The 24,826-nt window shown below is 50.8% G+C and overlaps 1 protein-coding gene across 1 annotated transcript in view; it reads left to right on the forward strand.

The window, feature by feature from the left end:
• Positions 1–6,891: 6,891 nt before the first annotated feature.
• The window catches only part of NOS2 (nitric oxide synthase 2), a 36,707-nt gene continuing 18,772 nt past the window's right edge, over positions 6,892–24,826 (forward strand). The window contains exons 1-10 of the mRNA XM_060080542.1: positions 6,892–6,985; positions 15,046–15,146; positions 15,928–16,050; positions 17,101–17,249; positions 20,606–20,768; positions 21,525–21,616; positions 22,559–22,700; positions 22,792–22,931; positions 24,258–24,432; positions 24,526–24,627. Of these exons, the coding sequence (XP_059936525.1) occupies positions 6,892–6,985; positions 15,046–15,146; positions 15,928–16,050; positions 17,101–17,249; positions 20,606–20,768; positions 21,525–21,616; positions 22,559–22,700; positions 22,792–22,931; positions 24,258–24,432; positions 24,526–24,627 (1,281 nt within the window). The remainder of the gene's footprint in view (positions 6,986–15,045; positions 15,147–15,927; positions 16,051–17,100; positions 17,250–20,605; positions 20,769–21,524; positions 21,617–22,558; positions 22,701–22,791; positions 22,932–24,257; positions 24,433–24,525; positions 24,628–24,826) is intronic.

Here is a 24,826-nt window from a genome sequence, read left to right on the forward strand (position 1 = left end):
GTGAAGATAAGCCTGATTGTCGCATGCCTTGCAAATCAACCGTTGCAGTGCTTGCCCGAGGCTGCCCGGCCCAGCTGAAGCTGGGGGGCTGCTCCTAAATCCTCCAGGCCACCCTGAGGGCCGGCAGCACACGCCAGGTGCCAAGGTTGCTGAGACGGAGCTTCCTGAACGAGAAAGGGAGTTCCCTGGATCCAGAGACATAGGGCATCTCCACTGTGGAGAACGGACATGTAGCATCAATGGAGGTTTAGGCTTTTCCCCTGGCCTGAGATGCCCTCCTCTTTCCCTTCGCCCCACCTAGTCCTTCTGTCCTTCAAGTGACCCCCTCGCCTGAAGAATTTTAGCCTCCTTGAGCCCCTATCCCTGAAGGCCTGGTGCCCTCGGCATCTAAGCAGCACAGCCAAGCACTTTGCAGAGTACTGGAGTCAGCACAAAGCGCCTCAGGGGAGAGCTCCCTGGCCTCGGAGCTGGGAGAGGCAAGTCTGCATTTCTGGCTGTCCAGTTTTGATCCATGGGTCCCTGAGCCAGTGGGCCGCCTCTCTGAGCCTCAGTACCCCTGCTGCAAAATGGGAAAAATGGCACTTTCATTGCAGGTCTGTCGAGGTTGGGTGCAGTGCCGTGCACAAATCCTCCATGCAATCGATGTTTGAGCACCTACTGTGTATCAAGGTAGTACAGCAATAAATGTGACAGAGCCCTCCTGTCCTTACGGAATTTAGGGTATGCTGTAGGGTGGCCCTCCTTCCCTTATTCTGGGAGTGAGGAGGAAAGGGCTGTGTCTTGAGGATCACCCCTTTGCCACCAGCATGCTGAATCCTGCCTAACAGGCACCCCATAAACACATGGCATAGGGAGAACCCACTTTTAGGGTCTGACAGTTCTGGGTGCAAATTACAGATTACAGTAACTCCCTCAGAGAGCTGGTGAGAGGATTCTAGGGGGACTTCTGTGAAGCAGAGGCACATGGCAGGGACTCCTCCTTCCTGGGGGCTCTGTGCCAGCCTTGTACTGCACAGAGCTGGCACCAGAGGCTGGCGGGGGTGGGGGGAAGGACATTCAACCCCAGGTGACCCTCAGCTCTTACCTTGGCCTGTTTCCCATCTCCTTCCTGCTACTTTTTTGCCTTGCTCCCGGGGTGTGCTCGCCTGCAGCAAAACGGGCACGCGCACAGGGGCACACAAGGTGGGGGGTCATCTGGAACCCAGTGCTGACCCCTGGCCAAGCCTCAGCCCTGCCCCTTACGAACTGAGTGACAAGGAGCTGGTTTCTCAACCTTTCTGTGTCTGGTTTCCTTACTCGTGAAATTGGCATTATAAAGCAGAAACTAACACACCGTTGTAAAGCAATTATACTCCAATAAAGATTAAAAAAAAAAAAAGAATAGCACCGTCGCAGAGGGCTGCTGGAGGATGGGCTGAGGTGAGGACTGGAAAAGCTCGGGCCAGCTGTAGTTATGAGCAAGTGCTTCACCCACGGTACGTGCAATTATTCTTATCACGGAGAATTATTATTACAGGAGGGTGGGGAAGAAAATATTTCAAGAAAGGCAGTGGGATATGGTGCAGGACCCTTGCTCCCCCAGGGCTGTGTCCTGGCTCTGTCCCTCACAGGGGGTGGCAGGATGGAGGGGGTAGAAAGGGGGACTCCAGGGTTTTAGCCTGAACACCACCTGACTATGTGATCTTGGACAAGCCATTGAACTTCGCGCTGAACCTCAAGTTCCCACCTATAAAATGGGGCTAGTGATAATATTCACCTCCCAGCCTGTTGTGTGGATTACACAGTGGATATATACAAGCGCCTGGCTTAGTAAGCATTCTCTCTGATCATTGTTTCCGTAGAAAGAGCTTCAAAGTTGCTAATTCCCACTGGCCAACTGGACTGAACCATGTCTACAACCTGGTGTAGAGACAGATCAACTTTATTTGATGGAAAATCAGTCCCAGGATGATGAGGCTGAGAAATTCCAAGGCTGGTTGCTATCGGCGTGGTGCCCATGATGCGCTGGAAAGGTAGGGGGGAGGATATTTCTCCACAGCAGCCTTGGAACCAACATCTGCACCCTCCTGGGGACCCACGTGTCCTCTGACTGCCCTTCAAGGTGCTCTTTGATTTCTCCTCTGCAGTATTCACCTGCTACATCCATCATCAACAGAGGCCCAGGAATGTGGCCTGTTGGGTAAGCTGGGCCAAAGGTGAGGCAGACCCAGAAAGCACAGGCCAAGCAGAGATGGAAATCCCTGACAACCTCCAGGATGGGGACCAGCCCTAGATCCTGCAGACTAGAGCTCTGGGGTGAGTATCACTGTTGGTGCCAGATCAGAGACTGCCTGCTGTGTGACTGTGGGGAATCTCTTAACCTCTCTGGGTGTCACCATCCTTACTGCTATGTTTACTCCCCTCTTTGCTATTTGCTAATTAAGAGAGTATTGGGATAGTGGTGATGGTTACACACAACATTGTGAATATAATAAAAACCACTGAAGTGTACACTTTCAAATAGTTAAAATGGTGAATTTTATGTTATATCCGTTTTATCCTAATAAGAAAATAAATAAATGAGTGTAACGCTACAGAGAGAAAGAGAATTGGGAGTTTAAAAGCAAATGTTTGTAGTAGAGTGCTGACCCGTGTGAAGAAGGGAGCTTTGGAAGTCAGGTCATGTCACCTGCTTGCTCTTTGTCAAAAAGTAAAAATTGTTCCTCTCTGACCCATAGCAGGGACCAAAATTCTTGTGTGGCTGCCTTTTTGCCCCATAGCTCAAAGCATGTTCTTGTATCGCATTTACTCACTTTATCTTGGCCACTGTTTCTTTTTTTTTTTTTAATTTTTTAAATTTTATTTTATTTTTATACAGCAGGTTCTTATTAGTTATCTATTTTATACATATTAGTATATATATGTCAATCCCAATCTCCCAATTCATCCCACCACCACTGCCCCCCACCCCGCTCTCCCTCCTTGGTGTCCATTATGTGAAAAGTCAGGCCCAGAGATGAGAGGTGACTTTTCTGAGGTCACACAGCAGCTCAGTATCAGAGCTGTCACTAGAACCCAGGACCTCTCAGGCTAAATTGCAGCCACATCGTCAAAGCCTTTTACTCAGGTTGGACAGTCACTGCTGACCCAAACCCTGCCATGAGCCAAGAACATCGTGCTTGGTAGATGCTGGATTAGAGGTGAGATGGCAGCCTTGAAGCTCAGGCTAGTAACCTGAGCAGAATGCAAAGGAACCGGAAAAGGAAACAAATGGTTACGGAGCCCCAACTCTGGGCCAGCTACTCTGGGGGCCCTTGACTGGCACCACTCATGATTCATTCATGATTCATTCAGCTTATGCTTCTCCAGTGCCCACTCTGTGCCGGTCAGTAGGTGTTGCAGATATTGGGTGATGGGGACAGCATGGTCCCTTACTCCCAAGGCCTTGTGATTTAGTAGGGAGACAGGAGATCTGGGTTCCTGCCTGGCTCTGCCACAGGTTCACCTGAGACTCCAGATGCCTTGGTTTCCATACCTGTCCAGAGAGGGAGGAATCAAAGTAGACAGTGGACACACAGGCAGCTGGCTGGTTATAAGCATGACATACTTCAGGGGGTCATGTAAAGGGAGGCCCCTTGCAGAGGTAAGCTGACGACAAGATAATGAGTACATAGGGACACTCTCCGGGGACTGCATTTGGGAGCAGTCCTCTTCATCAGGGTGGGAACATCTAAGAGAGTGAGCCAGGGCACCATCCTCAAATGAAGGGCAAGACACGTCCTGGGATTCCACTGCCCATGCATCGGAAGCCCAACTGTCATATGTCTGATTGATTAAATAACTGAATAACTGCATTTTCTGAAGCAAAACCAACCAGGTGTTCTGAGGCCAAGCAGATGGGATCCTAGAGGAGTCCATGAATGCCAAGTAGTGGTACCCATCTCACAGGATTGGTGGAGGAGTTAATACATGTACTTGCTGCAGGTATAGTCAGAATATGTGGAAGCAGTTACAGGGAATAGGGTTAGAGTGAGGCAAACTCCTAGTCATCCCTCAAAACCCTGCCTTGGTGTCCTCTCCCTTGTGAACCTTCCCTGAGCAATGCAGTTTCAGCTTCTTCAGGATGCCACCCCTCCAACACTGCATGTACCACTCGATACAATAATTATCCATTCTTTTCTCTAAGCTTTGTACTTCCTGAACCCAGGGACTCTGCATCTCTCCTCAAGCAGTATTAGTTTCCCTGAGCTGAACTGGCTAAAGCCTAAATGAAGAATGGCTTTGATATATTGCATCTCGTCGCAGTCTACTCCTATTTTTCGTTCATTCATTCACTCAACAGAGATCTTTGAGCTCCTCTTCATGTCTCTATTCCGTTTTTTCTATCTCAGGCAAATTCAATTGATTATAATTCTGCATTTAATTTGGAAAATGAGGGAAGGAAATGAATGGATTGTGACAGCGATGTGTTAGGATGGTGAGATCAAGGGTGGGCTTTTTCCCCTCCATTTTTGACTCTTACCTAACATAGTTGTTATTTTACTTTTATAATGGAACAATTCATCCCATATAGGAATACTGTATTCGAGGCACTATCATAAATGGAATTATAAGAAAGGATAAAGAAATTAAAATGCAATTTCTGTTATAAGAAAGGATTTTTTTCCCCTGTAGGAAATAACTCTACCTGCCATGCTCCCCTAGTTTACTCAGAGCTGAAGTGTGAGACGTTAGTGACACCAACATCTGAGAGGTCTCTCTGTGCCAAGGGCTTTCCTTCCCTTCCACAAACCTCAAGCTAAATGATTCAGGGACCTGTTGGGAACACTACAGGACCCAGCATCACTGGCCTTCTGTAACCTGGGCATTTTCCAGTGTGTTCCATATTGTCAATATTTCTCAGCTTCATGGACTTCTGCCATGAACTGGAAAATTGAGAGTCTGGACAGAAATTAACCAGAGCACTCCCTGCTGAGGGAAAAAAAAAAAATCCCCCAGAGTCTGAAAGTGAGGCAACATCGTTTAGCTAAATAAAACCTGGCTCCACGATGACTCCTTTATTGGACCCACCACCCTGCTGGTGAGCCGCTGCCTTGGACCCTGGACCAGGAAGAGGTTCATTTACTGAGGATGCACCACACGGAGTGATGTAACAGCAGGATCAAGTCGCTCATAGGCCAGGATTCCCAGTCATACATTAGCTAACTGTACACCCAGCTGGGGACACTCCCTTTGGAAACAAAAAAAAAAAGAGACTTCTATGCAAAAACGGCTCCCTGGATGCCATGGGTTGGGTATAAATACTTCTTAGCTGCGGTATAATCATAACTTTGCAGCGAGTTGAAGACTGAGGCTCTCTGGCCCCAGGGAATTCAGCATTGCTGGTTTAAAACCTCTCAGCCACCCTTGGTGAGGGAGCTGGGCGGTTATAGACGGTTCCGAAGTTCTCAAAGTGAAGGTCCCCCCAAGTTTGCTTGTCAGTACCCTGCAGAGGCCGCACAGCCAGCTGCAAGGTGAGTTGTCTTCATTTCTGGGGAAGCTGCTGTTTTGAGAGGGTTTTGCTTCTTCCTGTTTGGGAAGGCTCAGAAAACTGGGGGACTTTTCTGCCTACAGAGATAAATTGGTAGAAAATCTAAGAAACGCCAACATGAGGTTTGGCCATTGGAACAGGGCATCTTGTTCAGATTTTTTTTTTCTGCAAAATTTGCTGTAGTTGCTACGTTTCAAGGCAAAACTTTTTGGAGAGTGAGGAGTAATCTACTGAGAATTCTTTTTTTATATCGATGATACTGTCCAGTCCTTATAACATGCACCTTTTCCCTTCCAAATAAATTTTGTTAAGATAACTGTTATTAAGCTCCCTTTTTTTTTTTTTTTTTTTTTTTTTTGCGGTACACGGGCCTCTCACTGTTGCGGCCTCTCCCGTTATGGAGCACAGGCTCCAGACACGCAGGCTCAGCGGCCATGGCTCACGGGCCCAGCCGCTCAGGATCCTCCCGGACCAGGGCACGAACCCACGTCCCCTGCATCGGCAGGCGGACTCTCAACCACTGCGCCACCAGGGAAGCCCTATTAAGCCCCTTTTATGGAAGAAGAAATGCGTCTTTTAAATAACTTGACCCAGGTCATGTAACTAGTAAAGCTAGGATTTGAACCCAGATTTGGGAGGCCCTAAGATTCTTACATGGGCCACATCATCACCACACTGCCTCCCAACACAAAGCCTTTTTCCTTGGAGGAGGCATGCTGGGGACAAGCCCAGACCAGTCCTGGGCCTCCACTTATGTCTTCTTTTTTGGTCTTTTTTTTTTTTTTTTTTTTTTTAAAGGAGATCATCTCAAATATTGAGAATTAAGTGCATTCCCCCCCCAAATAATTACGCCTCCCCCATAATAAAAAAGGAGCAGGTGCAAAATCTGAAAAGATTTAAGGCAGCTACGACTTGAATGCTTTCCCCAGTAACAGGTGCTAATTCGATCCTGCAGGGACAGGCAGAGGTGCCTATATTTCAATGACCAGCAGGCTCCTCCCCACCTTGCCTCGGGTCAGCAATGAAGTTGGCCCAGTCAGGTCCCGTTCAGAAGGCTCACAGGGTTTGTACTTTGTCCTCACTGAGCTACGTGCTTTTCCTTTAGGGAATTATGTGACTCTGTAGAATTAAAGTCCATAGGATCCCCACAAGCCACACCAAAATAGGAGCGGAGGTTTCAAAGCCCTGATGAAGTGGCTGTTCAAGACTTACATTATTAGCCTCTGTACTGATTCTTCAGTAAACTAACCACACTGAGAAGGCCCAGTTCTGTAAACTCTTCCTCAGCTTCCCACCTCGGTCTCCTTCTCGTTCCTCAGCCCACAGAGAAGAGCCTCTGAGTTTAAATCCAGAGAAGGGACGTGCTTTGCAAAACCGCAGAGATGGCCTGTCCCTGGCACTTTCTGTTCAAGACCAAATCCTATAAGTTTGATTTGACTGAGGAAATGGATATCAACAACAATGTGGACAAAGCCCGCCAGCCTCCCTCCAGGTAAGCTTTTCCCCGCCGCCACTTCCTGCCGGTCTCCTCTGGGTTTCCATTCCCCGCTCTGCCAACTCAGAATTCCTCCCTGCTCCTGGCTCCTCACCGGAGGTCTGTTCTCGCCGGATGCTTCTTGGATGTCCCTATTGGAATCGGATGCAGCCACTGTTTATTGGGCACCTCATTGCACCTGTCACTATGTGAAGAAGGAAGAGCCATGGCACAGTCCTGTGGGGAGAATATAGGAAGGGGATATGGAATACCTGACTTGAGAATGGAAGGCAGTAGAGCCCAGTGGTTAGGACCGGGGTGGCATCCTGGCCAACGTCCCTTTTTTTTTTTTTTTTAAGATTTTTTTTTTGATGTGTACCATTTTGTTTTTGAAGTCTTTATTGAATTTGTTTATTGCTTCTGTTTTACGTTTTGGTTTTTTGGCCGTGAGGCATGTGGGATCTTAACTCCCCGACCAGGGATCAAACCTGCACATTGGACCATCGGGGAAGTCCCTCAACGTTCCTTCTTATTCACCAGTGCACATGCCTCACTGGTGGTTAGATATTCTGAACATCAACCTGGTGAAGGGTGCTAGGAAGTTAGATAAACTGCACCCAAGCCCTGTGCTGGGCCTCACTCATTGGCTCTGAGCTGTCTTTCACTGGCTCTGTGACCTAGGGCAGGTGAAGCTCTCTGAGCCTCAGATGTTCTCATCTGCGGTCTGGGGAACCAATGCGACCCATCTTGTAGCATTTTGAGGATGAGATGAGAGTGGGCATGTAAAGTAATTAGCAGTGTGCCCATACAGAGCAGGTGCTCAATAAACGCAAGGTTTATTGTAACCAAACACTCACTTTGGGCCAGGGCCGTCTAGGGCACTTCACAGGTTTTGCTGCTCAACTGACCTTCACTGGGGCTCTGTGAAGTACAAGTTATTGTCTCATTTTACAGTTAAGGAAACAGAAGCTTTAAGTAAGAGTGGTGTGACTTCCCCCAAAGTCACGTGACTGGTAATTACAGAGTTAGAATTTCTTCCACCCCCTTGCACTTTGTAGGAGAAGCAAGCCTGTGGTAGAACCGAGAGAATTACTTGGCCAGCCTGCCAATCAGTGGACAGGCTTCCAGAGCTAGGAGAGCTCATGGCCTTGGTCTCAAGGTCGAGGCTTACTCCAGCGGAAAGACAAGTCCACCTGTGATAACACCACAAGAAGAATCAAACCAAAGCCCCAGGCCACCACACAGCCTCCCAGCCCCATGGCCCCAGAGGAGACTTTCCCCTGGACTACAGTGGGCAGGGCGCCCCTTGCAGGCGGGCAGCTGGGCAACCCAGAAAAGCAGCGCATGGGCTTGGGGATAAGCAGGAGGCTTTACTACTTAATAGCCCTGTGACCTTTGGCAAGTCCTCTGGCCTCGAGACTCAATTTCCTCATCTGTAAGAACGGGATAGGAATACGTATCACCTGGGGTTGTGGTAGGAGATTATATGAGTTTTCAGATGTAAACAACTGAGCCGCATGCCTGGCAGGGAGTCGGTGCTCCATAAAGGGCATTTGTTGCAGTCATCAGTGTTGTTATTGCTGTTGGCAGTAGGATGAGTAACATCAACATCAAACAGAGCGGCCTCTAGGAGCTTCACAGGAGTGAGCGGCTAGGTGTGGACTTGGAAGGGTGGGTAGAATATGGGGAGGTGAAGAGAAGTAGCGAAGACGTTCCAGGAAGGGGGCAGCGTGGGCAAAGTCTCAGAGACAGAAGCAAGCATGACTGTGCTGGGGCCTGGGGTGGGGCTTGGGGGCTGGGATAGGAGAGGCCAGGCCGGAGTCCGGGGGATTGAATGCAGAGCAGGGGATTTGGATTTTCTCTGCTTGGCCACTGGGAGCCATTGTAGATTCTTGAGCAAGATTGTCAAGGTATAGCGTGTGGGTTGAACTAGAGGAGAGAACGTTTGAAACCAGGCGGTCTGGGCTATGGTGGCCAAGGTGGCCAAGAGACCAACAGATGAGAACGCAGGGTTGGATGGCCTTTAGATGCCCTCCCGGCACTGCAGACTCAAATGCTGCAGACTGACAGCAGTTTCACCGCTCCTCCTGGGGTCTCTGGAGGGCCTGAACCCCAGGAATCTGCTTTGACTCTTCTTGGTCATCCCTTCCTTCTCTTCACCTCATGACTGCAGCCCCGGCCGACTGGCCTCCCCCAACTGCGGCCCCCACACTGATTCTGACCTCTCTCACCCCAACTTGACTTCTAGCAGGTCATGCTCCTGCTCTAGAGTCTACAGTGGCTCCCCATTGCCTGTCACCACACTGAGGCTTGACTGCAGGGTTCTGTACGATCACCCTTCCCAGACAGAAGGTCCATCCCACCTGCCCAGCCCAGCCTTCCTCTGTTTCCCAGTGCCTGTACACGGCCCATTCCTCCTTTGATTCATCCAGACCCAATGCATCCCCTATCTTTCAAGATCATCCTGAATCCCCCTCCTCCCCTAACCCTTACAGGGTGGCCTACAGCCTTCAGCTTTGAATTCCAGACCTTTACTAGCACTGTCTTGTGTTTTGGGACCATTCAGGACACCTGAGCTGTAGGTTGACCTGAGGCAAACCAGCTGACTTACCCCAAATTTTAAAGCTGGGCTGGGCTGGCAAAAGTGCTCAAATCAGATATGCGAGGTGACTGAGAGAAAATATCACACGTCAATTTATTTAACAGTCCTCCCAACAATCAGTGAGGAAGGAACTTTTGTTATCCTCCTACTGTAGCAATGAGCACACTGAAGGCTAGAAAGTTTAAGTAATTTTTGAGATCTCACAGTTAGCAAATGACAGAGCCAGGAGTCAAACCCGGGCAGCCTGACTGATGACCACTACACTGGCTGCCCTGCTTTTAGTCCTAGGCATGTTCCAGTCCGTTAACAATGATTTGCTGAGGGTCACTCCTCTGGCACTGTGCTGGGGGTCATGGGGCAGTCGGTGAAGCCCTTCTGTTTATCAATTAAGTAAATAATAAATTGATCCACTTATTCATTGCATAAACAGCAGCTAAAAAGAACAGATAATGTTTATAAAGTTCTTATTACTGTGTCAGTAATGAGGCAGGAACTGTTATTAGCCTTATTTTACAAGGTTGAGTGACTTCCTCGAGGTCAACATCTGGAAAGTGGTAGAGCTGAGGTTTGAACCAAGTCTAAACTCATAACCTCTACACGCTGTGGACTCTCTCTGAGGCCCTGCTGTGTGCTGGGCTGAGAAAGGCACAGAGAAAAGAGATCCAGGTCCCGCTGTCAGGGAGGGAATGGGGAAAGGATACCTTCCTCACTGGTTTGGGGAGGAATACACAAAAATTGGGAGTGAGGTTGGGGTGGTACAGAGATGTAGACAGGAGGTTACAGGAGAATTTGGGGCCACTGGGATCTATTCTGGGGATACTGCAGGGGGCCTGGCCTGGCTGTAGTGTATGTAGGGGGGGAGCAGGGGTGGGGAGAGGGCTTTAGAGAGGAGGTAGGCCCAGCTGGACTGCACCCACAGTGGGATGGTGGGGGGGGGATGTTACTGGAAGAGGAAGCAGCAGAACAAAGGGGATTTTATCCTGAAAGCAGTGGGAGCCAATTAATATGTTTTGATCTGGAAAAGTAATTTTAAAATCCATTCAGGTGTAATAAGACCAAGAACTTTATATGGGGGTAATGGTTCCATATTTTGTGTAAACAAATGATTAGGAAGTGAACATGGGGCATGTGTCTGTATTTTACAGACAAAGGCAAATGTTGGGAACAGCTAGGTGAAGGTAAATGGAATTTGGGACAAAGTCAAGCTGGGTTGCAGTTGGCTCAGAATAAGTATGTACCCTCTTTCATTCCAGCTTCATTTGGGTTTAGGATTAAATATGCTGGAGTACGTGCAGGAGGGCTTCTTGTACTCTGGGGTCAGGGCTGCTGCCCTGTCCCCGTCTGGACCCTAGGAGTTATCCTGCTCCCAGTGCAAGAAGCAACGTACAGATGGAGCAAGGTCAGTGGCCCTGTGCCTTCCAAGTAATAAGGACCAGGAGGCTGAAGGGACCTGAGGGGGCTCCTGGTCCAACTGCCCAGCCACCCGGTCTCCCACTGAAAGTCACCCCCCAGCTGCGACCTTTTCTGGGGCTTCTTTCCTGGAATTGCACTGAACATGCAGGAAAGAAATAGCACTTCCTAGGGCGCCCCTGTAAGGTGAGAGAGCTTGGGCTGTGGCCCTGGGGCTGCTGTGTGGTCTTAAGCAAGATCCTTGACGTCTCTGGACCTCTGTCTGGCTTCCTTCTTGGTCAAGTGGGGATAACAATATCGAAGTGCCTTCTTGACTGGATTTAGTAAGGGATAGATGAAATGACAGGAAGGCTTGCTTCGTAAACTATAAAGCACCGTACAGTAGGAGTTATTATTATGAACATTACTGTTTTTTCATGGGGAATAACAAACCCAAGGCCGGCCATACGTGCCCCGGGGTCTCAGCCCAGAGAAAGTCCAGTGGCATCCAGAAGGCAGACTTCCCTGCGGACGCCAGCTGGAGCGGAGGCGCGGGACACGGCGGCCGCCTGCGGAGCGGGGACACTCTGGCCCGGGTCCAGGCTCGGGGTGAAGCCGAGGTGGGCCGCTTCTCCGGCTCGCTCCGCCCCGGGGAGGGGGCTGCTTGGTCCGGCGGCGATAAAGGGGCCGCGCGGCAGGGCACAGGGCGCCCTCCGAGCTGCTCCCACACCGGGGCCATGCGCGAGGGGCTGGGCGCGGCGTGCGAGGCTGCCCGGCCCCGACTCTGCCGGCTCCTTCGCAGGATCCTCCGGCCGCAGCCAGCCTGCGGCCCCCGCCGAACCAGGTACTGCGCCGGGCCGGGATCCGCCCTGGGAGGGGGGCGGGCGGCACGGCGCGGGGCCCCGGCTCGAACCCCGGCGCGCACTGCCCCTCTCTGAGCCTCGGGTTTCCGGGGGAAATACGAGGATTGGAATGTTCGCTCTGTAGGATTCCGATGAGGATTTACTTCAAGGGTTTTCCTGGTTTAGAACGCTTAAGGGGTTGCAACTCAGTAGCCACAAAGACCCAGAGAAGCCCCACATGCACCCCTAAGAGGCGTCTGTACGGGCTGGAGTAGGAACTGTGGATGTTTCAGCACTTGGGAGCTTTCTGGATTTTTCAGCCCTGGGGCTGCAACACCCTTTAGGATAGATAGGGTTAAGAGAGCAAAGAGGTTCTTGATTTACAGATAAGATCCATTTTCCAGAGCGCCTCCTTGCCCCCGACCCGTGGTGTATGGAGAGGTGGGAGCATGTGGAGGAGTGAGAACAGCAGGGGAATCAGTCCCCAAACGAGCCACGGACTGCAGCTCTGACCTCAGCGTCCTCTCCCTCAAGCGCTTGTGGACAGTGCTGGGTCTGAGCAAGAGCCACGCTCCAGCTCTCCTTTTGATGGCAGGTCCTTAAGGGTCCCTGTTGCTGTGAAGGACCAAGCAGGACCAAGCACAACTGTGGCTTTAGCCAAATTGCACGTGTCTGGATGGATGATGCCATAATTTGGCAATAAGTATCCAGAACCTTAATATGCTCACCGGGCTTCTGGGCACCGTATCTTCCAGCAGCTAACCCAAAGAAATCACTAGGGGAGAGAGGACTGTGTGCATAGCTTTGTGTTCATTTTTTCAAATTTAAAAAAATTTCCCAATTATGAAAGGAATTCATGGTCACTGAAAAAAAGTTGGAAAATGCAGACAAAGATAAAGAAAATTCAAATCATCTGTGATCTTATCAATTAATGCTAGTCACTGTTAATATCTGCTAGCATTTCCCCCAGGTGTTTGTCTATGCTTTTGTACACATACACACACAGACACACACAGACACACACACACACACACACATGCACGGAGCCGGCATCAGACCATGTATACGGTTTGAGGCATTATTTATAATGGTGGAGAAACTGGACACAATCTAAACATCCAGCCCTAAGCGGTGGGGTCAGGCTCACTATGGTCCATCTCTCGAGTGGATTTTTAGGTAGCTTTTTAATATCTGGGAGCAATAGTTATGCTAAGTGAACAAAGACATTGTTTCTCAATCTAAAAGTTACTGTGGGGCTTCCCTGGTGGCGCAGTGGTTGGGAGTCCGCCTGCCAATGCAGGGGACGTGGGTTCGTGCCCCGGTCCGGGAGGATCCCACATGCCGCGGAGCGGCTGGGCCCATGAGCCATGGCTGCTGAGCCTGCGCATTCGGAGCCTGTGCTCTGCAATGGGAGGGGCCACAGCAGTGAGAGGCCCGGGTACCGAAAAAAAAAAAAAAAAAAGTTACTGTGGACTGCTAAGCTTCTCAAATTCCCCAGTTCTGTGGCCAGAAGTAAATGAGAGGAAACATGAATAAGAATGGTGGGGCTTGGGGGTGAAGGGTGATGGTAAAAGCTTGAGAAGGGCAGTAAAGCATTGCCTCCCTGAGGACCCCAGCCTCAAAGCATCTTCCCCTTTAGGCAGCCCCATGATGACTGCTCAGCCATGGCTTACCTGTTCTGAGTGTCCAGATGACCCTATATTGGCTTTTTTCTGGTGGGGCACACCAGACCAGACCAGAGGGGTGATGACGGCCAGTCACATGGAGGGTGCTTTACAGGGCGGCTGAATCACTTGATTCAGATAGAAGTTGCTCTCTGATACATAGTTACTTTCTCTTAAAGAGACACTATCTCTTTATAGTTATAAATCATATAATGCAACTATTTAATGTATGTAGTTAATTATATAATACGAATATAAATGGTCATTACTTTTTCCAATAATAAAAGCAACACACCCTCATTTGTTATTTTCCGACATCACAGGTGTGTGTAAGGTGGAAAATGAGCAACCTTTGTAGTACTCTCTAACCGCCTTTCCCTTTGGATGTGTACACACCCCAGAAAATACTGTAAAGAACATGGGACACAAGAAGCTTTCTTAATGAGATGCCCCAGGAGGAGGCATGTGTGGGGTGTGACTCTTGGATGGATGCTCACGTGTCTTCTGTTCTCTGTAGCATCTACTGGGAGAGCGAACCTGAAATCCCAAACCAGAACCAATGGTTTCTGAATGACTTCAGACTATTAGGGCTTCTTCTTCAAAGGATAGGCTGGATTCTTTTAAATCTGTTGTGAAGCAAATAGACCAATATATATATATATATATATGGGTTTTTTTTTGGTATGCGGGCCTCTCACTGTTGTGGCCTCTCCCATTGCGGAGCACAGGCTCCGGACGTGCAGGCTCAGCGGCCATGGCTCACAGGCCCAGCCGCTTCACGGCACGTGGGATCCTCCCGGACCGGGGCACAAACCCGCGTCCCCTGCATCGGCAGGCGGACTCTCAACCACTGCGCCACCAGGGAAGCCCTAGGCCAATATATTTTTAAAAAGCGTTCTTCTCTTCCAGAAATACTGAGATATTTAGGCATGACGTGAGGTCTCAGACTTGCTTTAAAATGAGAGTGGGGGCTGGGAGAGTAACGTTGAAATAAAATTGACCGTGGGTTGATAATTGTTCAATTGGGTTGAATCTGGGTGAAAGGCTCATGGGGGTTTATTACACTCTTCTCTCTAATTGTGTATGTTTAACATTTTCCCTAATAAAAATTTAGAATAAATAGATAAACCAAGATAAATCAAGCACTTTAAATAAAAAAGCGTGAAGTCCCAAAGAGGGAGTGGCTGGTGGACAGTACTGCTGGCCTGGGAGGACAGGGGTGAACGAGCCATCCTCTGCCAGCTCAGCCCTATACCATGGTTATACTCGGCTTTGGAAGGGGGCATCTTCGCAGAGCTTCTGTGGGTCACCCTTTGGGCCGTTCACTTTGGTTCAGCTCCCCTCGTGACCTTTTGGCTTTGTAGGGGGCAGGCAAGGGAAGAAGAGGAGGAGGGAGGGTGGTGATGGTGCAGAGACTGGATGGGCCAGCTGCCTCCCTCACCACGTTGACTGGAAACGCTGACGTTCGCTCCCATCCTCTAGACCTCACCCCCCCCCTCAGTGAGGGGCTGGCAGAGGGACCTCTGAGATCCCTCTCTGCCTCCAGATACTCTGTCTCATGACAGCTGTTTCCTTCTGCAGTCCAGTGACACAGGACGACTCCAAATGTCACAGCCTCGGCAAGCACCGGAATGAGTCTCCCCAGCCCCTCCCGGGGACAGCAAAGGTCAGTGAGTCACTCGGGTGTGGGAAGCCCCTTCCCCGCTCGCCCAGGCACAGCAGCCTGGTGGAAGCTGGGGTCTGGGGCAGTGAGTAGAGACCCGGGGACACAGGTGGGGACGAGGAAGAGCTTTGGGAGAGCGGGATGAACCATGGTGACCAGGAGTGGTGGCCCCCCCAGGTGTGCAGGCACCTGGGTGACTTGCCTGTGTGGGTTGGCAGACCTGGGAGAGGGCAGACCACTCATGGAGCCAGAGTAAAATGCTCAGAAATAATCCCGAACTCAGCAGCTGAGCCTCCAGCCCCAGCCCCAGCCCCAGCCACTAGCCCACTGGTTCCACCTTCCCTAAGTGCTTTGGCCCTTAGTGTTCCAGAGAGGTGGGCAGAGAACTGGTTTTCTTATTCTTAAATGCCTTCATGGAGGGCATTGATACATTCTCCCTGTCCTGATTTCTGTTCTCAGGAGCAGTGGCTGTGACAGTAATCCCTGTCACTTCTACCCTCAGCCCCTCCTGTTGCAGTTCCCCCGAGGGAGCATTTGGCAGGCCCTTGGATGAGGAGAGAAACCTGGCCAGTGGCCCAGGCACCTGGAGCTCTTAGCAGTCACTGGCCCAGGTGGCCAGGCTGCCGGAAAGGGAGGAGGGTCGTGGACCGACACCAGGACCTGTGTACCCACCCACAGCACCTCACCCACCCAGAGCCCAGGCAGGGCCTAGGGCCTGGGAGAGACCCATGGAGTCCTGGGCTGGGAAGCATTTGGAAATCCCTGTTTTTTTGCTCCCTCTTAGCAGTCTCCAGAATCCCTGGTCAAGCCGGCTGCACCCCCATCGGCTGGCCCACGGCATGTGAGGATCAAAAACTGGGGCAACGGGATGACTTTCCAAGATACACTTTACCGCAAGGCCAAAGGGGTGAGAAGTCTGGGGCTTCCGGGAGAACCACTTCTGTCCCAAGTCAGTGAAGCCATCAAAGCCCTTAATGGATCAAACAGATGTCCCCTTGGGCAAACCAGACAGGCATCAGCTTGGGCAAAGGGTACTGGGAACAGAGATGCTTGTATCTCACAAATCACAGTAGGAAGTATAGGATGCTAACTCCCTGTTAACTCCCCAGTGGATGATGGATAATCCAGAAGGTGAGATAAACAATTACAGGAACAAATGAATTCTTTCTCAGAGAGACAGATTTCAGCATTGTATTAGGGAAAATTTTCTAACAGAACTGTCCAGAGCTGGACTGAACTATCCAGTCCAGTCCCGTAGTGAGCTCCCTATCACTAGAAGGATTCAAGGGCTATTTGATAGGGAGGTTGGAAAGGGGCTCAAGCCTCCAGTGAGTAGTTGGACTAACTGTCCTTTAAAGCTCCTTATTATCTTCTAAGTTTCTTATTCTAACTTTAGAATGTATTCTGTGATTGTAAAGTGGGAAAGAATTGAAAATTTCAAGGCCATGAAAGCAGGGTCATTTCCCACACCTTCCAGAAATGACCACTGTTAACCTTTGGGTGTATTTCCTTTCAGTATTTTTTCTGTGCCGTCCCCTGGCTTTGGGATTTTCACCTTCTCAATTCATTTTGGCTGAACAGCAATAGTTTGTCCCCAGGAGTCATATCAGCCTCTTTAAATGAGAAGGTAGTTGAGATCTTCCCAGGGATCGAGCTGTTGACTTTGGGTCTGGGGCTGGCTGGGGGGCAGGGCCAGAGACTGAGCCCAGGGTGGTGGGAGCAGCCCCAGCCCATAGCCACTGGGGTTCAGCCAGTAGAGGAGAGGAGATATGAGTGGGGGGAAAGCCTGGTAGACCCCAAGGAGGAGGTGCCACAGAGGTGGAGATGGGTGGCAGGGAACTGGAGCAGCCAGAGTGGAAGGAGGTGGCCAGGACAGCTGGCCCTGGAGGAGGATGGCCATCAACGCCTGCGCTGAGGGGCCAGGCAGCCAGCCTCACCGTCACCTCTCTCTTTCCAGGATCTCGCTTGCAAGTCCAGGTCTTGCCTGGGAGCCATCATGAGCCCCAAAAGTTTGACCATAGGACCCAGGGACAAGCCTACCCTCCCAGACGAGCTTCTACCTCAAGCTATTGAATTTGTCAACCAGTATTACGGCTCCTTCAAAGAGTAAGTCTCGCTTCCTGCAGCATCGCTGCCTCCCCCTCCCCTGAGCTCTCCTGTCTCCTGCCCTTTCCCTCGGACCCCAGACCCCTTTCCTTCCCAGGTCTGCCATGGGCTAAAACATAGTTTTTCAGTGAAAAGACCCTGGACACATTCTCAGAACCATGAGACAAAGAGGCATGGCAGTAACGGTTGGAAGTGTGGGTCGGGCATCTAAACGTTTGACTTTGAATCCTTCTCCACCAGTAACCGGTCCTGTATGCTTGGGAAATCTATTTACTCTCTGTGTGCCTCGACTTCCTCCCAGGTCAAAGCAGGGTCATGATAAAACCTGGCTCATAATATTGTTGCGAGGATTAAATAAGTGTGGAATGGCGTCCTGGCACAAAGTAATGAGTTGATATACAAAACCTTTTACTATGAAATGTTGAGATAGAAGGGACCTCAGAGACCACCTAGCCAAGCCCTCCACCTGCAAGTGTGAGCCGGGAAGCCCAGCAACAGCTAGAGTTCAGTTCCAGCTAGAATTCAGGCCACCTGACTTGGAGAGAGCTCTTTGCACTGCACTCTGTGGGGATCTATATTGCTGAGTTTCATAAAATATATGGCTATTAATTTAGGTCCTTTTATATCTTTAAAATAAAAATACACAAAGGGATTGTAAGACAGAATGGCCAAGGGAATGGATTTGCTGTTTCATGGGTTGGGAGGGGAGTGTGGCTTTTATGGTGCAGCCCCATGTGGCACTTTACTGCACGAAGCGAGCCACAGAAGTAACGTGGGACACCCCCTCCCCATGGCAGAAAGAGTGGCTCCTGGTGACGCCACATCCCCTCTGCTCTGACCTGCAGTGTCTGAGCTGGAAGCGGCCTTGAGTCTATGAAAGAGACCCTTAACTTCTGGGGCTGTGATCCTCTACCCTGGCTGCACAGCGGTCGCCATTAAGGACTTTGCAAGATACTAATGCCAGGGTCCCCTGGGCTGGGGGCATCAGCTTCTCGGGAAGTGTGGAGGGAGCGGATACCCATGTTCTTTAAATCTCCCAAGGCAATTCTAATGTACAACGGGACTGAGAACCCTGTCAGGGGTTTGCTGCTCTGTGTGCTGTATAAATAGAACCTCTGCAGAAGTGCTTTGTCACTAGAAGGTCCAAGGTCCTTAGGCTTTCAACTCGGTTGTTGACTTATGAGCTTTTCAGGGTCAAGGAATTTTCTTGACGGGTTTCACTGGACCTCTATATTGAAGCTGACATTTACTGAGTGCTAGGTATGTTCTGGGCTCTGCCTTATATAAGGCTCACCATGACTCTATGGGACTGGTACCATTATTATCCTCCCCACACTGTACAGACAAGGAAACCAAAGCCTGTGGAGGAGATGTAACTTGCTCAAAGTCACACGTTCTGAAGTTCCAGAGCTGGGATTTGAGCCCAAGCAGTTTGGGCCAGAGCCCCTGCTTTAAACCTCAATGTTCTAGCATCCAGCTCTTTGACTTAGAAGATTCTGACTCCGTGCTGGACCTGGGGGTTCCTGCTGCTCTTTGGAAGGCCGTTGGGTGGGTGTTAGCCCCAGGAAGCTACAGGGCTGCTCCTGCTGGCTGTTGAAAACCCATTTACTTTTCACAGAGGGAAAAAGTTCCACTTTTTACAATCACAGATCCATGGCTTGGACCCCCCAAGAGGTCCTGGGGGTGTGAGTGACAGATGGCAGCCCATCCCCACAATTACACTAGGAGCCACAGGCACGGACAGCTGGGCCGGTTCAGTCTTTCGTGAGTGAAGGATTGTACAGTTAGAAATTGTAACTTGCTGAATGTTCTGTCCAAAGTCAGTGCGCCGATGCCAAAAGCCACTCCCTCTTTTCAGAACTAATAGGGATCATAGCATTTTAGTGCCTCAGAAATGTGACTATTTGAAAACAGTGATAAAGTGTAAAACGCTAAAGGAATTGGGTGAGAACATAAAATAACCTTTTCTTACATAGTCCCATGTTAACACTACCGAGTATGTTAGAAACATCTGTGTTCTGGTGGTCGCTACTGTTTTCCTGCTCAGATGCAGAGCAGGGAATGTTGCTAGAAGCTTTGTTTGGGGAAGGAGGGCTGCCGGTGGTGGGGCAGCCTCAACCTCACCCAGCAGGTCTTTATGCCAGGAGTGTCCTTGAAGATAAATAGCACCGAGTGTTTTGTCTTTGAGCTTTTTTTCTTTAATCAGGGAAGAGTTGTCAAGACACTCTTCATCCACAGAAAGGCCATTTTGTCTTGAGTTGTCCAATCTCCTTAATCAGGAGTTCATTCCTTAAATAGTTTTGTTTGTTGCAACTTGAAATGTCTTTGGTGCCCATTGGAAATCTCAAGGTTGCTCTGTGTGTGTGTGTGTGTGTGTGTGTGTGTGTGTGTGTGTGTTTCAAAACCTTCCTGGCTGTGGGATATTTTTGAAGCCTAGGAGGCAAGGGGAGAAGCCAGTTTGGAAATCTCACATGGGACAGCTGGCCGAGCCGTGCGGGGATTGAGAAAGCTCGCTGTAGACAGCCTGTGATGCTGGACCACACTGTGGAGGGCTCCTCCTTGAGCGGCCCTGGGGCCCTGCAGGCTGAGTCCTGAGGGCAGGTCCCTGCACATCTCTGGGCTTGCAACCCCTCCCACCCAGGGCGGAAGGTAGAAGGTTAAGAGCCTGGGCTTGGCATCAGGGCAACCTGAGTCTGAGTCCTGAGTTTGCTCTTTGCCACACTTCTGTTCCCGGGCCAGTACTTAACCTTCCAGACACACCGACTCTAAAAAGGACACAAAAATGCCTCCCTCACAGTCTCAGTGGGACCCTGACTGTGGGTGGCTTCGCCCAGTACCTGGCTCACAATGAGCACTCAGTACACAGGATCTGCTGTGGGAGGGACTGATTCATCTCTTAACCAAGGGAAGGTGGACGGGTGCTCCCCTGGCTGAGAGGCAAGATGGGGCTGCAGCTTGCTGGATTCTGCTCCGCCTCTCGCAAGTGTCTGAGAAGAGCTGCACTCCGTGCTGAGATGAATATGATTCGAGAAAAAGCTCCTAGAAACGACAAGGGTGCTGGTGGGATCAGGACCAGCTATGTAACGTGCAGGACCCAGTGTGGAAATAAAAACGTGGCTTCCTGTTCACAGATCATTAAGAATTCAAGACAGCAGAGCATTAAACTCAGCATGGAGCCCTTCTGAGCTCAAGGCCCCGGTCACATGCCCATGAAGCTGGCTCTGGAGGGGACGGTCTCCCTGAGAGACATCTTGCCCTCCTGGTGTCCTAGTTCAGTTCCTGCTTCTGTGGATTGAATCAGTCTCCATTTAAGGCCATCTCATTGTTGATCTTCCCGATGCCTTCCTGTCCCCCAGGGCAAAAATAGAGGAACATCTGGCCAGGGTGGAAGCGGTAACAAAGGAGATAGAAACAACAGGAACCTACCAGCTGACGGGAGATGAGCTCATCTTCGCCACCAAGCAGGCCTGGCGCAACGCCCCACGCTGCATCGGGAGGATCCAGTGGTCCAACCTGCAGGTGGACTCCCTTAGACAGAGCAGGAGAGGAAGATGGGAGCCCGGCGGGCCCTGAGCAGTGGCTCCCAGCAGCCCGCCGAGCTGTGCCCGGGGCTCCCTGCGTTCTCTCTCCCCGGCCCTGAGCTTGCGATGGGGGCTCACGGCCACCCACCCCCACCACCCCAGAGTCTAGAATCCGATCTCAGCACCAGGATTTCTAGCCGATCTTTCTCTCTTGCGTTAAATTTCAGAGACTAAACGCCAACATGAAACCTAACGACCTTGCTATTATTACTGCTGAGGCCCTGGTTGTTTACCTCGACTGAACTCTTGGCTTTTAGAAAACATTTCCTTTATCCTAGCCTCCTAAGCTAGGAGGCTACGTTTTATCTTACGTTTTATTGCTGGATAATAGTGAAAGTACTTGGACAGATAAAGAGATAAAAAAATGCCAGTGGAACCAGTTCTGGCTGTAATAAAATGTTCTGGAGGCCGTGTGTAACATGTATAAAGCAACTAGGCTGTGGGAATCCTGACTCATGGGGCTTGGGGACTGGGTTTTGATAGGGCTTCCAAGTGAGGGCGCCTGGGCTCCCCTAGGAGAGCAGAGGAAGGATGAAGGGTCAGAGAGGAGGCTGCACTCCTCAGCGAGGCGTTCGGGTCGTGGGGTTTGGGGCCACTCCCTCAGTCCCCGTGACTTAGCTTTTAAGATCAGCTCCAAGGCCTCTGTCCTCACGGTCCTTGACGGGCATGGTCTGGGTGGGCTGCGTGCATGCAGGTCTTCGACGCGCGGAACTGTTCCACGGCCCAGGAGATGTTCGAGCACATCTGCAGACACATGCGTTATGCCACCAACAATGGCAACATCAGGTGGGTGTGCTTTTCCCGAGGCTACGAGGCTACGCTGGGGCCCACCCTGCCCCCAAGTCTTAGCCAAGAGATGCAGATGAGTTTAGGGAGGCATCTGGGCTCCAGGAGAGACCAGGGAGAAAGAAAGGAGAAAGACTCGGCTTCTTCAGGGAGCCCTCACAGTGAGCCGGCCTCCGTGAGCTTAGTGCCTCGTCAGTGGCCCATTTCCTTGGTTTCTTTCTGACTTGTAGCCATTTGGAGGTGATGGTGGGGGGGATCCTTAAGAAGCAACTTCTCCACTCTTCGAGGTTAAGGCTCCCCACTTTGTAGAGGAGATGAGAAGTTGTTTTTGCAGCCAATGTGGTGATTTTCTTAGAGGTGGGGGAGTGGCTGCCCATCAGTACCACTCCTGCCTTACCTTCCCCTTCCCCTAGCCAAGGAGGTCAAGGTCAACTCATTCGGTCATTCATTCATTTCTCTGTTCAGCAAACACTCAGCGCCCACCTGATGAGGACCCAACACAGGGCTAGGCATGGGGGTGGGAAGTGACTAGGACCCTAAGACGAGGCTCCAGCCCACTATGAACCTATGCCTTGCACTAGACAAGCGTCCAACTAACTCAGTGGCAAAGGGAACTATGGTGCAGCTAGGGAAAGGGTTGGGCAGCTAACCGCGTCCGAGGGGTGGGGAGGGTTCCCTGGAGGACGTGGTCCCTGGGCTGGTCTGGAAGGTAGGAGCTGCAGGGAGAAGAAGGAAGGAGAGGGTATGTCAGGAAGTGGACGGGTTACACAGAGGCCAGCGAGAGCTTGGCATGTCTCAGAGCTGCGGCGGTTTGGTTCAGTTAGCTCGGGTGCAGAGGGCTGGGGAGTGGGAAGATAGGAGGGGGCAGGGGACCTGTTGGGGATGGCTGGAAGCTCCCACCGAAGCTCGGTGGTAAACAGCACTGTCCTCACCTTGGGGAAGGTCGGCCATCACCGTGTTCCCCCAGCGGAGCGACGGGAAACATGACTTCCGGGTCTGGAACGCCCAGCTCATCCGGTACGCCGGCTACCAGATGCCTGATGGCACCATCAGAGGGGACCCTGCCAGCGTGGAGCTCACCCAGGTACTAGATCCGGCTTTGGTGGGTGAGAGTGGAGCCCAGAGGGGTCAAGGGACTTGGATCTCCAGACTCACTTGGCCTGTCTTGTCTTCAGCTGTGCATCGACCTGGGCTGGAAGCCCAAGTACGGCCGCTTCGATGTGGTGCCTCTGGTCCTGCAGGCTGATGGCCATGACCCTGAGCTCTTTGAAATCCCTCCCGACCTTGTGTTTGAGGTGCCCATTGAACACCCCAAGTAAGCAGGCTGTGGGTGCCAGGGGTGTGAGTTCACATGCATGCCCCCTCCCTTCCTAAGTGAGACCTCAGACCTCAGGACCCTCCCTGCACCTCCCCCAAAGCCCGGCCAGCAGCAGGTGATACCCAGAAGGGCCGACTTTCAAGGCCTGCCTTGTTGCCCTTGTACAGCAACTCGGCACTTGCACGTCGGGCCTCAGACTTATAATGAGATGCTGATGGTGACAGGAAAGCAATGGCTTAGACAGACCAGGCTTTAGCAGCTTGGGAAGAAGTGACGTCAGGAAAGGAATCCTTGAAAGGCTCTGAGATTCTCACACTGTGCAGCCCAGGCCTCTTTGACCTTCCTGCCAACTCTCTTAGCCATCCCTCTCCTGACTGATGACAGTACTTCAAGAGCTCATCCGGTTCAGCCTCTCCTCCAGGCAGCTCTAATAATTACAAAACCACCTGCATACATTGACACTCACTATGTAGCAGGCATTAGGCTGGGTTCTTCTTTTTGTCCCTTGAATATACTGAACTGACTCCTACCTCAGGGCCTTTGCACTTGCTCTTCCCTCTGCCTGACATGCTCTTTCTCCAGAATTTTGCAGACTTCATTTCTTCTTGTCACTGAGGTATTTCCTGAATGTTACCCGTTCTGAGAAGCCTCTTCTGAATACCCAGTCTAGAGTAGGCACCCTCACCCTCCATCTGACACATCACCTTGTCTTTATTTTCCTATTTATTTATTTATTTGTTTACCTATTTATAGTCTGTAAGGTCCTTGAGAATTAGGGATCTTGTCTTTCTTGTTCGGCAATATATCCCCAACACGTAGCAGGGTGCCTGGCTCATAGTAAGTGCTCAATTATAAATATTTCTGGAATGAATGAATAGACAAATAAAGGATACTATTATTTTCACAATAATCCCTTGAGTTTGATGCTCTTATCTCTATTTTGTTGGTGGGGATGCTAGGGCTCAGAGAGGCTAAATAATATCCCAAGATTACACAGCTAGTCCTCAGTAAGGCAGAACTTGAACCCAGGCTTTCTGACACTGGAATCCTTACGTGCTGTGTTATTTTGGGTTCTCGGCATGTAGCACAGGGCCTGTCATATACTTGTTGCTTAATATGTTTGCGTGAATGAACTCGTGAATGAATGTATCATTAGCGAATGACACGTGGTGTGTCAATTCACCTCTCCAGGTGGGATGAACTTAGAGATCAGCACTTGGAAAGGAGTTTTCCTGGTGCACTCTTTCTCTGAAGCTCTTTTTGGGGGGGATGAGTGTGGGCCAAAGTGAAGGCCCATTGCCATCAGCTCTACCTCCCTACCAGGTATGAGTGGTTCCGGGAGCTGGAGCTGAAGTGGTATGCCCTGCCGGCCGTAGCCAACATGCTGCTCGAGGTGGGTGGCCTTGAGTTCCCAGGGTGCCCCTTCAACGGCTGGTATATGGGCACGGAGATCGGAGTCCGGGACTTCTGTGACGTCCAGCGCTACAACATCCTGGAGGTAACGAAGACCGTCCAGCTGGGCCGGCTGGAGGTGCGGGCCTGCAGCTGGGATCCAAGAGATGGACTCACCCCCATTTCTCTGCCTTTGCAGGAAGTGGGCAGGAGGATGGGCCTGGAAACACACAAGGTGGCCTCACTCTGGAAAGACCGGGCTGTCATTGAGATCAATGTCGCTGTGCTCCACAGTTTCCAGGCATGTCTGGTGTTTGCGGGTCTGAAGCCTTTCTGGTTAGAAAGTCATCTGGTCCAGCCACCCATGTCATGCTTGATTTTCCCCTTACGGCATTGCTCATTTATTCACTCATCAAACAATGTTGAACACCCTGTTTGTGCCAGGCACAGTGCTAGGTGCTGGGATAGAGAGACAAGCCCTCTCAAGTCTGCTAGTGTAA

The sequence above is a fragment of the Mesoplodon densirostris genome, chromosome 18 (genome assembly GCF_025265405.1).
Source record: "Mesoplodon densirostris isolate mMesDen1 chromosome 18, mMesDen1 primary haplotype, whole genome shotgun sequence".
In the NCBI taxonomy this organism is placed as follows: domain Eukaryota; kingdom Metazoa; phylum Chordata; class Mammalia; order Artiodactyla; family Ziphiidae; genus Mesoplodon; species Mesoplodon densirostris.